This window comes from Amblyomma mixtum, chromosome 10 (assembly GCF_055824585.1).
Source record: "Amblyomma mixtum isolate Tamu chromosome 10, ASM5582458v1, whole genome shotgun sequence".
Lineage (NCBI taxonomy): Eukaryota > Metazoa > Arthropoda > Arachnida > Ixodida > Ixodidae > Amblyomma > Amblyomma mixtum.
In genome coordinates this window covers 21,745,150-21,763,594 of record NC_143021.1, presented here as the reverse complement: position 1 = coordinate 21,763,594, position 18,445 = coordinate 21,745,150, and the positions used below count along the sequence as shown (strand labels likewise).

Sequence of the window (18,445 nt, the reverse complement as noted above, 5' to 3'; positions counted from 1 at the left end):
CTGGTATGGCGCAAGAAACGGGGACACAGAAGGCACAGACACAGATTGGCGTCAGTCCTGTGTTTTGTGTGCCTTCTGTGTCCCAGTTTCTTGCGCCATACCAGTTTTTATTTCATATACTGCGGCCCCTTCAAAAGCACTGAAACGCGTTTTACCTTGCTTAGTTACTAGCCGTTCAGCAAACAAAATACGCTTCAACGCAGTGCAGGTTTGATTTTTCAAGGAATTGGACCGTCAAGCAGGAGGAGTTTTATTCTCATGTCCATCTAAAACACTTGGCGTAAAAGCGTTGTGTAAGCGCATAAAAACAGACATGACAACAATAACTCAAGGCGAACATTTGTAAGGCATAATAAAAACAAGCACATAGGGCGACAGAAGCACAGAGGTTGTTGCTGGCGGCGATCAGACAAGATTGGCGTCCTTGGCCAGCTGATAGAAGACGGACGTCTCTTTCTTGAGAAGATCACGTGGTGCAGCGAACTCCACGATATGACCGCGGTCCAGCACCATGATCCTGCAATGCACGAATGCTACAGGTCACTTTTCCGTTCAAGAGACACTCCTGGAAACCGGAGTCACACAGATCCATCATACAGACAGCTACAAGACGGTGCTGGTAGCTACACCCTACAATCGGCGCTCGACCACGCAAAAAGAGGCAAAGTGTAATCTCTTCGTGCAACTGTGCGATTCTCTACAGCGGGAAATATTCTGCTAATGCCATGAATTTCATGCTGTCCTTCAAGCCTGCTTGTATAACTTGACGCACCGTAACGCCTGTAACAGACTGATCGATTTTACGAATCGAGGAGTTGAACTTAGCGAAGCGCAATAAAAAGACAAGGACAAGAAGAAGAAGCACGCAGGACAAACGCTTGTCCTGCGTGCTTCTTCAAGCGTTTCTCTTGCGTGCTTCTTCTTCTTGTCCTTGTCTTTTTATTGCGCTTCGCTAAGTTCAACATGTATTACCAACTCGCCCAACTTTTTGCATTGCTTGAATCGAGGAGGTTGCGTGTTCGAATCCAACAGGCGGAATGTGTGCTTAGTGCGTAGCACTTCTGGCCGCAGTGACGGATTTCACCGGTGTCTGTCCGCTCTCTCTCTGTACGAACTTGTAGAGTCAAAGAACGTGGCGACGCGCGTCACACGGCACACTGAGGAGGGGGAGCACGGCTGCAGCCGATGAGAGAGTGGCGTGCATCACAGTTGCAGGCGTCGCGGCTGTCACCGGGCGCAGTTGCACAGGCGTGTTACTCGGGAGCAAGGACTGAGTAGTAGCTTGCGCGCCCTGAACTTCGGTCGCGTCTGTCGCCCCTCAGCCTTCACGGACGTGCACGCACGGTGCTCCCTAGACCTCGGCTCCGAACCGCTGGCCGCATCGTGAACGAGCTTGTGCTCACCTCCGCGTCTCAACGGGCGCTCGCATTCAAGCGCACTTCCTTGCTAACTTTGATTGCCTTTCTTCGTCCTGGTGACCTTCTTTCGCTGCTCTATATTTCGTGATTCCGAAACTAGAGCAAGTTCTTTGCTCATGCCCTGCATTCTCATCACATGTAGAAAAATACACCAGGGGTATGCAGTTCTAGCGCGCCTACATCGCGTTTGATTAAACGTGCAAATTGAGTTTAATTTTTGCTATTATATTTCCTAATAATTTATCTTTCAACCATAAAATGGTTGCACTATTAATTTAAAGAAGTGGAAATATATCCCTATGCTTTATGGTTTCGGTGTCTGTTTGCTTCCTTCGTATGTACGTCGGTAACGACATAACGAGCATTGTCTGCCGAATACGATGAAGGTTACACAAGTGCAACAAGACAACAGAGAAGCATCAAGGAGTTTTGGGAAAGCGGCTTCTGTGTACCTCCTTTACAATTACGCAGAGGAAGAGTGCAGGCACGGCCGTGTCCAGATTTGTTAGGGATACAACACAGAGCAACTGAAGACAAGGGAGAAGAAAAGGCTGTACAGCACCGCGGTTGTGTCCGGTCTCTTCGTTCCTGTCTCGTTGTGCTGCGATATGTCCCTAGCTGTCGTGAATTACCAACTATCCCGGTCAGCCACGCTCCATACTCGTGACTGCAAGTATGTTCCGCGCACTGTGGGGAGGCAGCAGCCTCAGAAGTAGAAAACGCAGGTGAATTTGCCGAGGCCCCGGACAAGCGTCCCTGTGACGCTTCTTTGATATGAATAGAGGTATTATACGATGTGGCTGGTAGTCACGGGTGGCATCAGGAGCTGTACATAAGGCAGACTTCGGGGTTGAGCTCAAGTCTGGAGCTGGTATCATAAATCCACAACGGTCGTCTCTGTAATTTCTGCGTGTACGTATAGCAACATTATCTTCGTTGCACTGCCCTGAGCGCAATTAAAATAACTAAAAGGCATCTACTTATGCCAATCACCGACAGACACAGCCAAACAAACTAAAGAGTAACAGAGTATCAGCGCTATGCTGTCCGTTTCCTCCTTTCCTCTGCTCTCTTCTTTGGCTTTCGGCCTTGCGCTGTTTCAGTCATACCATGAATAACCAACTCACCCATCAGTTCGTGCTTTCAAGATTCTAGCTGTGCTTACAGAATCACTATCTAGAAGCAGAAATTCTAAGCAACCTCTGAACACATCACCTGCCTACCAAAAAAGCTTGTCCTCACATTGCCTTTACCGGATTGACAAGGATTTAACGTCGACAGATATTTTTGCGCAAGGCAAGCGCTTTCTACCAATAGACTGAAAAGTAAAACCCCACAACAGTGATCTGGACTCGCCTATCGTAGTCGAGCACTGTGTTGAGGCGGTGCGCGATGGTAATGATGGTGCAGTCTGCGAACTCCCGCCGAATGGTTGCCTGGATGAGGTCGTCGGTCTCCATGTCCACGGCGGCCGTCGCCTCGTCCAAGATCAGGATGCGTGACTTGCGCAGCAGGGCTCGCGCGAGGCACACCAGTTGGCGCTGGCCGACACTGCGCCGGAGAATTGGGGGCCTTTGAGAAACACCCGAGGAGACATCGGTGCCCCCGTAAACATGCACGAAATGACCCCTCGACTCTGCAGACCGGGGCATTGTAAACATTTCTGCTTTCCCACATGCAAGTGCAAGTCTGAGAACCCCCCTGCAGGTCAACGCATCCCGTTCTTCAAAAATATGTATGTAATCTTAACGATATGCGGGACCACAAAGCAATCGTTTTTCTTGACACCTAACCCGTTTATGCTCCTGCGTCGCGGTGGACTACATGCCGGCTCCGTGGAGGCGTAAAGGCGACTTATTTCGCTGAGATCCATAAACACTCGAGGAGAGGGTCGACAACATTGAATACTTCGAGGTTCTTAACCTGATTGGTAGCGATGAAAAAAGCTGATTAGCTTCCACGCGTGAAAAATGCCATTACCAACACCCAAAAGAGATTCACAAGTCTCATAACTCGACTTGAGTATGTTAATGCGGCGGTTGGCGAACTGATTTCACCAAGAGAATGAAGCTTCAAAAGAGAATACTATTCACCACATACTTTAGCAGTGTGGAGGGTCATGGTATTTGGTTCCTTTAAACTTAGTGTTTTAACACACTTAATTTTTATGACCTCTCAACTCTGCAGTCAAAGAGCAGGTTCGCATACCTGATGTTTTCTCCACCTTCTGTGATGTTGTGCTCAAGGCCTTTCTCCAGGCCGGCCACGTATTCCTTGAGGTGCGAGTGCTCAAGAGCGCGCCACAGCTCGTCGTCATCCAACTTGTCGAAGGGATCCAAGTTAGAACGAAGGGTACCGCTGAAGAGCACAGGGTCCTAGGGGTTGGAAAATCCTTGTAACAAAAGTTTCCAAAGCACAACATTTAGCCAAGCACTATTGTAGCAACTACGATGACGTTACGCTTGTGGCCACTGGCAGGAACTTGCTGTTGTTTATTCCACTGTTTCATTGTTACGATCGCAAACGACTTGTTCTACGTCTTAACTTATCGTATATTGTAGCTTGGGCATGTTGCCAAGAATTCTGTTTCGGGGTCATTATCCACAGTGCAGGTTTCTCATAACCGAAGCAATGAAAGCACAAACCTGGCATTCCTTCAGAACACCCCGTCCAGAACGCATATTTGTTAATCCTGAACTTCGCCCAAAGAGTGACAAAAAAGCTCCGAGATGCCCGTCCCACTAACCTCTCGCAACGGCGCTGCACATACGCCATCATTGGACCACCTCAATGTTTTACTGAAGTGGTTGTTTTTGGAAAGCTTTCTGCATAGGGTCTTACTCTCTCAGTTTAAAGCAAATTTTTCAAAACCGTGCCAAGAAGTCGGTGAAACTTGCCTGCGGGATAATGGTGAGCTTGGAGCGGAGGTCGTGCAGACCCAGGTGGGAGATGTCAACGCCGTCAATGCAGATGGCGCCACCGGCCGCCTCGATAAGACGGAAGAGGGAGAGCGTGAGCGAGGACTTGCCAGCGCCCGTGCGGCCTACGATGCCGATCTGACGGGGAGAGGGAAAGCAGTGGACGCTTAAAGCAAAAACAATTAGGCTGTCTCGGTTCCACCGCAAACAAATTTCTCGATGAATTAAGGATCATGACGTCTTCAGCACCGCCAGCTTTGAAAATGAGGATTATAAATGTCCAGTACCTTTCTTGTCCAGTACCTTTTCATGTCCAGTACCTTTCTTTGTTTTATAATATCAGGTTATACTGACCCTACCCAGCGTTCCACCTTAATCCATTCACTTATCCTTTAATCTTCCTCATTTGACCAACTAATCATCGTGCCATATCATTACATTATGTCCATTAAACTATCATTCCAGTACTTTCTCTCAGAAATATCTTGGCTTTCTTCGGCATTGTTATCATGGGTTGCTTATATTGAATCTATAGGCTCACAGGCCTCGCGCACTCATGGTCATTTATGGTGAAGCCGATAACCAGCACCACCTGAAGTCAGACAACTGGCTTATCATACCTACGTACGTATAAAACAAAGACGCTTCATTCATCTGGCATCCTTCACAAGTATGCCTCACGAATGAACTAGAAGCCGTTCAGAACCAAGCCGTCTTATTTATGTCGCAGTACTCGAGTGAAACTAGCATCACTGCACCAAACCAGCCCTTTCCCTCCCAAGTCTTCATTTCGGTCGCGCCATATCACGCCTCCGGCTTCATTCCCTTTTCTACTACCCTATTAGCGGGCAACTCCTAATAAAACCATCGTCAAGAAAATACTTTCGCTTAGACTGCAGTCATCCAATAGCTGCCATGTAAGTAAGTAAGAAGAAAGTAGCGCGTTCGAAAAAGTGAGAAAATCCTTACACGACGTTTTCCTTTCGATAGAACTGGGGGCCAGGAAGAACTGGTAAAGAAGTGAAAAGGGGTCACAACAGAGTAGTGGGTAAAAGCATTGCAGTCAATTTCTCTGTTATTCTGACCCTAGAAACAAATGCGCATTTGGTGCACTGTTAACTACAGCGTAACTTACCACCGGGATATCCTGAGTGATAGTCATGGTAGGCTCACATCTGCATCATCCATGTTGATGTTGCGGTCGCCACCTCCTCTGCAGGTGCGGAAGGGGTCCTTTCTCAAAGAGGAGGAGAAGCTGTTGCTCTAGGATATGCGCGTGCCCACTGACAGCGCATCCAGGCTTTGCTTGCATCCGCATTGCATTGGCCGAAGGATACCGCGTTTAGCTGGCTGCTAGGTCGTTCGGAACTGGGCTTTGCCCGCGAACGGTACAGCGGGTTTCACGAGCCTTACCCAAGCGCACACCTCTGTAGAAAGCAGTGCGCCAGTCTGGGAGACGCTTGTACCCATTTTTGCCTGTGGATTTCGATATGTTTTACTTGTAACCTTTTTGGCATATCCGCCTCTCCTAAGGGGGCTCATTTAATTACTAAATTACATTGCAGAAAGGTGTTCGGCTGGCATTCGTTGCTACTAAGACCACAGGGAAGGCCATGAGGTGCAAAGTGGGTAAGAAAAGCAAGGAGTGAGAAAGCAGTACGTTGGGCCAGCTGGTGCCTACTCCCATGACGCGTGAACAGGACGAAAAGAGAAGGTACCTTCTCCTGATTGCACGCTTCTAACTTTCTTCCGTTTGTACCGTCGCCATATAATTTACGATGGTTTTGCCATGAGCGGCTTTTTCTATCACCGATTCCGTGCGCTTGGTAAGGTACCCATTGTTGAACTCTCCACGAAACGCATCGGAGAACGCATTCCTAATAAAATGCAGTCGTTTGTTGAGAGCCGACAGTATGCGACAAGAACGATGCATTACCGATTGGACATCACAGCCGCGAGTTATATTGGTTTGGCGGAATTCCAGAAAACGGCGCAGAAGGCGAGATAGGGAAGCAATAATTCAACCATGCAGGCAGTAGCAGGTCGACCAGTTCGCAGTCAGCGGCTCTAAGTTCTCTGTACCGTCCATTGCGCAGTATAGTATAATTGTTGTGCGCTGTACACTATTTCAAACCCCAGTTCTGATAGATCGGCGGGTCAGCTTTGAGAAATCATTCCATAAGCAAGTAATTGAGGAGCACAGCCTGGTCTGATAACGAAAACAGACGTGAAAATCCGCTTCCTGAATTACTGCATTGAAGTGGGCTTGTGTGGTTCGAACTGTGGCAGAGCAAGTATTGAGGTTGACCGCATCGCAGCGTGATGATCTTGCCTTCTCTCCGGGACTGATGTCGCAGCTGATGCCCTTGAGGACGAGTTCGAGGTCGTCCCTGTAGCGAGTAGAGTAGCGGTCGTACACCACTCGGCCCGCCGTGGGCCATGAGTTGTCCGGGTTGAAGTCTGGCCTCTCCCACGCCGCCTGAAGGGAAGGGAGGCAAGCATACGGATATGGTATCACAGAAAGAAACGCGGCCGGAAACAAGCTTACGAAACCAGCTGAATTGAACCAAATAACCTCACCGGAACTTATTTCAGCTGCCTGAAATATGACAACTAACCTGTCCTGAGGCATCCTGTGCATCGTTTTTCAAGGTCCTCCTTTTAAGGGAAGCACAGCTGTCTCAACCAGTTTTGCGTAAAGAGCGCCCTTCCCTGAAGGAGCGTAGCTCTGGCTGCGTATTCTCAATTCGGAGTAAAATGCGCCTCCCTGGTTATTCACTTCTGTATAAATGCTGTACTAAATAATCCTCACCTAGGAGTGTACGCTGGGAGGCAGTTCGGTATGACATAATAAAACGAAACTGCGCGAAGGACAGGACACAACAGAAGTAAACAGGACGAGTACAGCCCTGTCTATTTCTGTCCTCTGTTCTGTGTACTTCTGTCCTCTGCCCTGTCTACTTCGGTCCTCTGTCCTGTCTACTTCTGTACTCTGTCCTTTCTACTTCTGTCCTCTGTCCTGTCTACTTCGGTCCTCTGTCCTGTCTACATCTGTCCTCTGTCCTGTCTACTTCTGTCCTCTGTCCTGTCTACTTCTGTCCTCTGTTCTGTCTACTTCTGTCCTCTGTCCTGTCTACTTCTGTCCTCTGTCCTGTCTACTTCTGTCCTATGTCCTGTCTACTTTTTTTTCCTTTATTTGTTTCTTAGAACGTGTCTAAGGGGGGGCCGAAGCTAAAGGCGTAACAACGCCTGACAGGGCCTCGGCCCCCCAATACAAATTCAGCACAAAAAAAAATATTAATTAATACATTTCGGCAAGCGGCACTGCACTTGTGAATGAAACAAAACATTTGCGCATCTGATAATGAAATGTAAATAAATGCATAAAAACACGGTAGTAGCAAGGCTAAAATAATGAACTTTGGAACAGAGAAAGCAGAAAATATTTTTTTTTCTATCTGACTTCCTTCTTTCTAGTTGATAATACGCATGAAAAAACACACAATGTATTTACAAAGCAAAGGAAAAACCGCGTGAAACGAATACATTTTTACACTCTTTTTTGAATACAGGAAATCTTTTGTAGAAATCTACATTGAAATTGGTTCTGTTCAACGTCTTAATTGTTTGAAAGTTTAATGTTTGTCGTCCATAGTTTGTTCTTATAGCTGGTAGTTCTAAGTGTAGGGTTTCGGATTGAATAGCGAGATGAATTACCTGAGGAAGTTGGATAGAGTTTGTATTTATGAATCCATAGAAGTAACTTGAAATAGTACACCTGGTCGGCCCGGAGCATAGAATATTTCGTGAAAAGTGGTTGTGTGGGTAAGTTTCTGATGTTTCCATGGAAGTTTTCGCACATTCTTAACATTCTTTTTTGTAGGACCAATAACCTGTTGTAGTTAGAATATGCCGTTGTGCCCCATGTTAAGATGCCATAACATAACCTGGAGTAGAATAAAGAGTGATACAATTTTATTTTCTCTCACGTTGGTAATAGACTCTGTATTCTGCATATGCTACCCACTACTCGGGAGAGATCAGTGGTGAGCTTAAGAATATGGCACGTCCATGAAAGGTCCTCAGAGAACCAGACTCCCAGAAATTTTTGGTCACTTACTTGGCTGATCAGCGTGTTTTCATACTTTATATTCATTGCATAGGAGTCTTTTTTATTGATTGGCTTAAAAACGACATATTTAGTTTTACTAGTATTTAGTCCTAGCCGATTCATTCGTAACCATGTAGAGAGATTAGAAAGGTAAGTGTTAACTGCTTCTTCCAGGGATTCATTTGACTGGGCCTTGAAGAACACATTTATATCATCGGCGTACATTATTAATTCGGGAGAACTGGGTATTCTTGTTATATAATTAATGTACACCAGGAATAGCAGCGGCCCTAAAATGGATCTCTGGGGAACGCCATTCAGAACTGTCAATCTGCTAGATAACATTTCGTTAGCAGATACACACTGATACCGGCTGTGAAGATATGTTCTGATCAATGCCAGTGGGACTCCTCTTATTCCATATGTTTGTAATTTATTAAGCAGTATATTGTGCTGTACTGTGTCAAAAGCTTTCCTTAAGCCTAGAAACAGACCAAGTGTCAGGTGCTTGTCTTCAATGTTTTCAATTATTTTATCTTTTATATTGATGAGTGCCTGTTCTGCAGACTTATTCTTCTGAAACCCATACTGAGCACTGCTAAATATATGATGATTTTCAAAGAAGCTCGACAGCCTGACATATATGGCACGTTCGAATATTTTTGAAAACACTGGTAGAACCGAAATAGGCCTGTAGTTGTTAACACCGGTTTCTCCGCCACCCTTATACACAGGAGTTACTTTAGCAATATTTAGTTCCTCGGGAAATTCTCCAGACTGAAGCATCTTATTTATAATATCACTCAATATCAGGCTAAGTGTATTTGCAACATATTTTATGGGTGGGACTTTTATGTCATCGACTCCAGCAGCGACACTATTCGAGAGACTTTGAATTATGTTATATATTTAGTAGGTGTCGTTGGTACAAGCATAATAGATTCGAGTTGCTGCTCTGATACCAGACTGCATATTTCATCAAGAGCCTCTTCACACGAGCCTATGGTAATGAAATGTCTGTTCATTTCTTCAGCAACTTCCGTTACGGGAACTCGAACGTCGTCTTTGTAAATGTCTATTATGTCTTGTTGGTGGCGTTCTCTACCCATTACTTCGTTGACGATGTCCCATACTTTCCTAGAATCATTTTCTGTCCTCACTTCTGTCCTCTATCCTGTCTACTTCTGTCCTCTGTCCTGTCTACTTCTGTCCTCTGTCCTGACTACTTCTGTCCTTTGTCCTGCCTCCTTCTGTCCTCTGTCCTGCCTCCTTCTGTCCTCTGTCCTGTCTACTTCTGTCCTCTGTCCTGTCTACTTCTGTCCTCCGTCCTGACTACTTCTGTCCTCCGTCCTGCCTCCTTCTGTCCTCCGTCCTGCCTCCTTCTGTCCTCTGTCCTGCCTCCTTCTGTCCTCTGTCCTGCCTCCTTCTGTCCTCTGTACTGTCTACTTCTGTCCTCCGTCCTGTCTACTTCTGTCCTCCGTACTGTCTACTTCCGTCCTCCGCACTGTCTACTTCTGCCCTCTGTCCTGTCTACTTCTGTCCTCTGTCCTGTCTACTTCTGTCCTTTGTCCTGCCTCCTTCTGTCCTCTGTCCTGCCTCCTTCTGTCCTCTGTCCTGTCTACTTCTGTCCTCTGTACTGTCTACTTCTCTCCTCTGTCCTGTCTACTTCTGTCCTCTGTCCTGTCTACTTCTGTCCTCTGTCCTGTCTACTTCTGTCCTCTGTCCTGCCTCCTTCTGTCCTCTGTCCTGCCTCCTTCTGTCCTCTGTCCTGTCTACTTCTGTCCTCTGTCCTGTCTACTTCTGTCCTCTGTCCTGTCTACTTCTGTCCTCTGTCCTGTCTACTTCTGTCCTCTGTCCTGTCTACTTCTGTCCTCTGTCCTGCCTCCTTCTGTCCTCTGTCCTGCCTCCTTCTGTCCTCTGTCCTGTCTACTTCTGTCCTCTGTCCTGTCTACTTCTGTCCTCTGTCCTGTCTACTTCTGTCCTCCGTCCTGTCTACTTCTGTCCTCCGTCCTGCCTCCTTCTGTCCTCTGTCCTGCCTCGTTCTGTCCTCTGTCCTGCCTCCTTCTGTCCTCTGTCCTGCCTCCTTCTGTCCTCTGTACTGTCTACTTCTGTCCTCCGTCCTGTCTACTTCTGTCCTCCGTACTGTCTACTTCTGTCCTCTGTACTGTCTACTTCTGCCCTCTGTCCTGTCTACTTCTGTCCTCTGTCCTGTCTACTTCTGTCCTCTGTCCTGTCTACTTCTGTCCTCTGTACTGTCTACTTCTGTCCTCTGTCCTGTCTACTTCTGTCCTCCGTCCTGTCTACTTCTGTCCTCCGTCCTGTCTACTTCTGTCCTTTGTCCTGTCTACTTCTGTCCTCTGTCCTGTCTACTTCTGTCCTCTGTCCTGTCTAATTCTGTCCTCTGTCCTGCCTCCTTCTGTCTTCTGTCCTGTCTACTTCTGTCCTCTGTCCTGTCTACTTCTGTCCTGTCTACTCCTGTCCTCTGTCCTGTCTACTTCTTTCCTCTGTGCAGCCTACTTCTGTCCTTTGTCCTGCCTACTTCTGTCCTTTGTCCTGCCTCCTTCTGTCCTCTGTCCTGTCTACTTCTGTCTTCTGTCCTGTCTACTTCTGTCCTCTGTCCTGTCTACTTCTGTCCTCTGTCCTGTCTACTCCTGTCCTCTGTCCTGTCTACTTCTTTCCTCTGTGCAGCCTACTTCTGTCCTTTGTCCTGCCTACTTCTGTCCTTTGTCCTGCCTCCTTCTGTCCTCTGTCCTGTCTACTTCTGCCCTCTGTCCTGTCTACCTCTGTCCTGTCTACTTCAGTTCTCTGTCCTGTGTACTTTTGTTCTGTGTCCTGTCCTTTGCGCAGTTTTATGTTTCATTATCCTCACCTAGTTAAATGGATTTCCAGCTCCCTATCACATCGCTCCGAATTCGTCTTATTGCTCTACTGACTGCTTCAATTAATGTCACATCAAGATTTGCCCAAGGCGCTGTGCTCGGGCCTTTACTTTTTTAATATGCATAAACAATTTACCCAACATCATTTATTTTATCGTTCTTTACGCTGATGGCCGCGTTTTATACGAAGTGATTAATTGTTCTAATCACCATTGCGTACAGCTTTCTAGGTTTTCTATTTGACGCAACTCATGGCAGATGAACATTACTTCGATAAAAACTATGCTGATGTCCTTCTCTAATAAGATTTTTGTGTTACTCATTCAACGGCCGTACTTTAAGCAGTGTGTGTGAGTATAAGTATCTTGGCGTCACCTTCACGCATACTTTTCATGGGCTTATCACATTGTTTACATCTTTAATAAAGCTCCTAAAAAGTTCAATGTTTTCCGTCGAAAATTAACCAATTCTCCAAAAGAAAAGGATATTAATGTATAAATCACTAGTACGAACAGTTTTGGACTATACTTCTGTACCATGAGATCCGTATACATTGTCACACATTAATGGGTTGAGGCTACCGAGAAAAAACCTCTGAGTTCTATATTTCACCGTATTGACTTATTCTCATTGTTTCATTGTTTTCTGAAACTAGCAAGGCTTTCTCCAGATAGCCTCATCGAGTCATGAAAACTATTACACTGAGTAATCAATTACTTCCGTCACGCTGTCCTCCAACTACTGTAATCCTCCTCCAGAAACATCAAGAAGGCACAACGAAATTAACTTTGGTCCTTTCTATGCAGGTATCAACAGGTTCAAATTCACTGTTGGTTCACGCAGCGCTGAAACCTGGAACGCATTACTAGGATATATTCGCTCTGTTGATATTGAAAGTTACGGACCAACCATCGTAGACATTGATTTGCATTGATGCGCGCAACGCAAACGTTAACATTTCGCTTTTGTTCATACCTTATTTTCTTTTATTCCCTGTTAATCATTGTTTGTATTTAGTTTCTAGATACAATTTGTATTTTATTTGTGCATTTCGAGCAAATTCTTGTGCTAAACACCAAATTATAAGTTCCCTCATATCTATTGTTTTACTCATCCACTCTTGTCGTAGCGCTGCTTTGCGCTGCAGTATGCAGACATTAAAAATAAAAAATAAGACGCGCTTTTGCAGCGATTTCTCATAGCAAGTTAGCCCGCCCTACAAGAAATTGTAACCCAGAGAATTTTTTTTAAATGCTAGATGAGCCCCTTAAGCTATTAGACCATTTAATCAAGAGAGATAGAGAGAGTGCAATATTGAACTCCTTATCACACACACACAAACGGGCCGTTCATGCTTGTTTGGCGAAGAACTATGCTTGGCTGGAACCTCACAGGCAGGATTTGACACTTACAGAAATGTATCAACTGAAGCAAATTTATTAAGCACCACAAGTAGATAGTTCGGAATGGCACGCTTTGATTTTTCTTGAAAATTAGAGCTTAAATCAAAGAATCAAGGTAATTCGATGCAATATCTTAAACTGTCGCATTGCCTTAATAGGTACCTTGTCAAGAAAAAATGCGTGATGCCAGCGTTAGTTCATGACATTTTTTAATGCACTAATGTCATTGGAAAGTCGTTATTTAAAGTACCAGGAGACTGTCGCTAGTGTGGCTACCGCATTTGTACTATCCACGCCACCGCAGTTGGAAGGAAAATAGCTGATGCTCAACCTTCCCAGCACAGCAATCATCCCTGAGGTGCCCTGGTTATCTGCTTTCGCAACGCTTGAAGTAGGAACTTAAAACTCGGCTAAGTTACCACAAGCAACCTCGATGATATCGCTGATATGTCTTTCCTCTCTTTTTTGTCCGTGTCTTTGTTTGCGCTATAATATTTCTAATTCAATATCGCTAACCCAGAGAAGGTAGAGGAACTATTAATTTCTCTACTCTATAAAGCAGAACGTTACGCATCTATGAAGGTTTTAAACGATAGGGCAAGGTAGGGCAGGGCAGTGTATTCAAGATTGTAAAATTCCTTATCCCCTGTAACCATGCATTTTACCTTGCTATTCAGCTCCCACCTGAATGCAGCCATATGCCTCCCACAAAAAGCGGCTCCGCTTTTTCAGAACCTCTGCACTGCAGAAAAGCTTGCACTGGCCCGAATTACAACGTGCGGTCACCGCATGTCCAGGGGTGGCTGTACAAATCTACCACTTCTCAAAAATCTACATCATCGCCCCTGCTTCGAGTCGCCCAATTTCTCTTTGCCCTACCACTTGCCTGCTGGTATGGCGCTATATTTTCTAACAATTCGTTTTTATCTCCATTCCATTCGGTCTTCTGCCATTGAGCGCCGCTTCCCGGGTCATAGGCCATAAGAGAAAACATGGCGCTGGTCGAAGAAGCACAATCCTGCTTGCATAAACACTTCCTGCGCCCATGTCGCAATGGCAGACCAGCGCCGACGCTGACAAATGACTGAGCACGTCTGCGTGTTTGAGACGCCTGACGAGCTCTAGCGGCGTTCTCGACGCAGCATCTGGGCGTCGCTTGCGCGAGAAGTTGGCGCAGCGTAGTCCGTGCGATGTCAGTGCACGTTAAAGATCCCTAGGCGGACGAAATTATTCCAAAGACCTCCACTACGGCACCTCTTTCTCTCTGTCTCTTCTTTCACTCCCACCTTCCTCCCTTCCCTTCCGGCGCTGTTCAGGTGTCCGCCGATATATGTGAGATAGACACTGCGCCATTTCCTGTCCTAAAAAACCAATTTAACAATTTACGTAGTCCGTGTGACTCGGTCTAACTGGTTGGGTCAAGGCAGTACGGCTAGCGACGGCTGTTTTCTTGCCCACCTTCTGTTGCTTTCGTTAGGATCGACGTACCGTCTGCCAAAAGTGACCGAGCAGCCGCGCCGGCGGGAGGAGCGGCCGTGCAGCCGAGCGACGGCGCAGCTATCTTCGGCACCGGCCGCTGCTCCCGGCTCCGAGTGAAAACTGGCTGACTTAATAAGGCTGAGATATGGGCGAGTTGGTATGCATTCATACTGGTGAACAGCAGCTGAGTACCAGAAAACCGAAGTTCTGTTCCGCCATAAAGATAAGCTCAGGCGCGAAATAATGGAAGCGCATTACATCCACAGGCAAGGTGACGAATGCATCAGCAATCCTTCCGTGACACTTAGCAACAAGGAATTAGCATACATCGATTCACATTTGACATAGGTTGTGATTTTCACGGCCCTTTTCGCGCTATCATCTCACTTCTTTGTGTTATGTTTTCGTATATATACCCTTCCGTCCTTCAATAAACCCAGTTGATAGTCAGCGCTTGTCTTGTCGTTGTCCCGCCTTTTTTGCGCTGTTCACCAGTATGAATGGCTGACTTGATCCTGCGCTGTCGCTCAGTATGAAAACACTATAAAGGCGTGAAATTGACCGCCACACATGCTACCTACCCCTTATCATCCAAGGAAGGAGGGCGAAAACGCGGGCTTAGGTCACCCAGTTTACACTCGCAGCCGGGGAGCAGCGGTTAGTGCCGTCGACCGCAGTGCCACCGCTGCTTTTGGCAAAAACGCCACGTCACGGCAAAGTGCAATGCAAACTGAATATATTCTTAAAAAATATGGGCCTTGGCTAAACAAGACAGTAGGAAGACTTTCCTGTACAGGCAGTAGTCTCGCGTTTGAATCCCGGACCATGATTCCTCCAGTGGGAACATTTTCATACACCGAATTGCTTTTCTTTCTGGGCGATTGGTTGCCCTGAGGTGAATGCTAATGACAAATCACACTCTTAATCAAAATTACTGCACTACAGACGCACTGCATGCAATAGTATATGTCAGGGTTCGAGGCGGAAGAAGTTTACAATCTTGCTCTTTAAGTAATGTCTACGAAAAGTTGCAAGGCAATGGGGTTCGCTTCTACGTCATATAGTGGAGCCCATGCGGCATCCGTCAGCACCAAAATCTCTAAAAAGCTTAGGACAAGGGTTCTACTTAGATTTATAGCCTCAGAGGTACCACAAGTGCTTCGCTACGAATGTCAAACAAAGTCATTCGTTTGGGTACTTTTAGCAAACACTGTACGCGTGTAAACTGGTCATTACTCGTATCTGAAAGTCAGCGCTCTGTATGCCTACTTAGCCTCCGGCCGTTCTCGTTGTTTGCGACGTTTTATTACCAACGAAATCACACCCTTTTCGCTCGGTTCATTCAATCCTGTGGACGTAAGTTCACAGCGCCTACCTTGCACCAAGTGCCGCGTATCCAAGATGGAAGTGCGAACTCTTACCTCCTGCGGAGTTTGCGTGTACTCAAAGCACCGCTCTACCGCCACCAAGTTTGTCTCTGTGTCGGACGTCGCCCGAACGAGCATGTTGAATGTGGACGTCACCTACAGAGCGAATGAGAGCAGAAAATAAAGTCGTCAAAATGGTGATTGCCGCACGAGGCTCCTGAACAGGTGATGTAATAGGAGTTCAGCCAAACGGCGGTTCGACAAGATAATGCACAGTGAACATTATGGTTATCTGTCTTGCAAACTGAACTGGAATACAATTAAAACAACCGCTCCATAAGTCATCTCATCAAGTTCAATTTGGCCATTTCTGGAACATTTCAGTTGTTAGTCAGCGCCTGGTTCTCGTCTCCCCTTTCTGCGTCCTCGTGAAGTTGGCGCTGTTTTCGTGTCATGGAACACCAACTAGCTCGTGATGTGTTCTCCATTTCTGAACATAAATTGCTGCCTTAAAAAATTTATATATATTTTTCGTGCTACAAAATGATATGAATGCTGTGAGGCAGAGTGTAGAAAACAGTTCCGTAAAAATTTTGACCCGACACTTTGGTGCAAGATCCAAATCTTGCTCCATTGATTTATAGGGCTAGGTCGCTAGCAGGAAGTAGGGGCTGAGGTCGTTCTCCTACATTAATGAAGTGTGCGCCCTAAGCGCTACGTTCTGATAATGTTTCTTCACGTGCTTGCATCCTATGCGCTGCACCTGTTCTCGTACTAACCGGCAAAGAGGCAATTGTTTGTGGCACTCACCGTGAGCGCGTAGCTCACTGAGAGACCAGCGAGGCCAGGCGAGAGCGTCTCCCGCGTGAGCACAGCCAGCAGCGCGGCTATGAAGACGATGCTGTAGCCAAGGAACTCCAGCCGCATGGACAGCCACCTGGAGGACACCACACACGGAGTCCGTAATTCAGCCTGTCCTGGGACCGCTAGTCGCATATGACCGAAACACTGGCAAGGCGTCAAGTGTTTGAAACGTGCATTAGTAAAGCTTTTTGACGGGCTAGTTGGTACATATTCATATTTGAAAGGGTGTGCGCTAAAAAGACGTTCAGAGGAAAAAGATAGAGACGACAGGAAAGAAGCGCTTCTTTCCTGTCGTCTCTATCTTTTTCCTGTGAACGTCTTTTTAGCGCACACCCTTTCAAATATGTGTTTGAAACGCGCCACCACGCTCCACTTGGTAGTGAGGGCGAATGCGTCATTCGGCGGCTCTGGACGCAGACACTCATGACCGCAGTGTCAAACGCTTTCAGCGATGCATTAGGAGCGAGGGTAGTGTACAGCAATAAAAAAAGACGTAAACTCTGCGAGCACGACGCTTTCAGATTATAAAAATGTACAGAGGTTCTACAAGCGCCAGGCCAAGGAACTAACTTTTCAGAAGTGGCACTGCACGGCAAGGTATGGTAGGAAAATTAACCCCCCCCCCCCCCCAAGGCGGAGGACGAGGCGGAGGAGGAATATGAGAAAGGGCAGGGGAGTTAACCAGAGGAATAATCGGTTTGCTACATAAACGGGAGGAAGGGGTCAGGGGATAAAAAAAAATGAAAGAGAAGGTTTCGTTGGAGGTGAAAAGCAAGAGGCGCCCGTGTGCTGTGCGATGTCAGTGCACGTTAAAGATCCCCAGGTGGTCGAAAGAAAGAGAAAGTTTCGAATGAGGGGAAACGCAAGAGGTGGTGGTGGTGGTGAAAAACATTTATCGTGCAATAAATTTTACAGAGAGGTTATTGGGGTAGGCCCTATTGGCCCTTTCCCCTAACAATCCTAGGTGGAGCCCCTAATCCGGTGCCTCATTGGCAAGCAACGCCGCCCGCGTCAGGTGAACCAAGGCCTTTTGGGTCTTCAGGTCCTGACAGCCGAGCACGGCCGCCTCCCAGTCCTCTCTGGTGGGGTTGGGGGGGGATAGATGGATTTGATTGACACGGCCAAACCATGTAGAAGGTGTCAGCCACCTCCCTACAGAAGTGGCACGTGCCATCAAAGGATGTGTTGAAATATTTAAGTACCGCCGGGCACAGTACAGTGTTAGTGAGAATTTTGATGAGGAGGCGCTCGTCAGCGCAATGTTCGGTTTTCGTGCTCACAAGTCAGCACAAGATACACTTCTGCCGCTCAACCACGACATTTTAGATCCTCTCGAATGTCCCCACAACGACAAGGTGGTCCTGGCCTTGGATCTTAAAGGCGCATTCGACAACGTCAAACATGAAGTAATCCTGGACCACCTCAGTAACACCAACTGTGGCCACAAAACATTCCATTACATAAGTCAATTTCTTACAGACCGTCAAGCCTATGTACGGATACAAGATGCGGAACACGGGCCATACACCATCGGCTCGAGGGGAACACCTCAAAGCGCGGTCCTGTCTCCCTTGCTCTTCAATTTGGCAATGCTCCGTCTTCCCTCCAAATTGTCTTCTCTGCCCGGGATACATCACGCTCTTTATGCGGATGTCATTACAATCTGGGCCACGCAAGGTAACCGGGGCCACATGGAGTCATGCCTGCAAGCAGCGGCGACCCTAGTCGACGACTACGCGGCCTACTGCGGACTCCAGTGCGCCCGAGCTAAATCAGAATTTGTGCACTTACGTCCCTCCTCTCGGGACACAACTCCGCTTCGCATCAGTCTCCCCTCGGGACCGATCCGGGAGGCCAAGGAGATCCGCGTCCTTGGCCTCTTCATACACCACCAACGCAGAATCGACACCACTCTAGCCAAACTTCGCACGGTGGGAGACCAGGTGGGCCGAATGGTCCGCCGGGTCTCCAACAAGCGGGGCGGATTACAAAGCAAGGATGCACTG

At 47.1% G+C, this 18,445-nt stretch overlaps 1 protein-coding gene across 1 annotated transcript in view; it reads right to left on the bottom strand.

Annotated features, from left to right (window-relative positions):
- Positions 1-234: 234 nt before the first annotated feature.
- LOC149325323 (ATP-binding cassette sub-family C member 1-like) overlaps positions 235-18,445 on the bottom strand; it is a 134,739-nt gene continuing 116,528 nt past the window's right edge. Inside the window, exons 23-29 of the mRNA XM_089565120.1 lie at positions 16,386-16,512; positions 15,630-15,731; positions 6,669-6,815; positions 4,316-4,474; positions 3,627-3,793; positions 2,775-2,969; positions 235-517 (exon numbers count right to left, since the gene is read on the bottom strand). Of these exons, the coding sequence (XP_089421246.1) occupies positions 406-517; positions 2,775-2,969; positions 3,627-3,793; positions 4,316-4,474; positions 6,669-6,815; positions 15,630-15,731; positions 16,386-16,512 (1,009 nt within the window). The 3' untranslated portion in view covers positions 235-405. The remainder of the gene's footprint in view (positions 518-2,774; positions 2,970-3,626; positions 3,794-4,315; positions 4,475-6,668; positions 6,816-15,629; positions 15,732-16,385; positions 16,513-18,445) is intronic.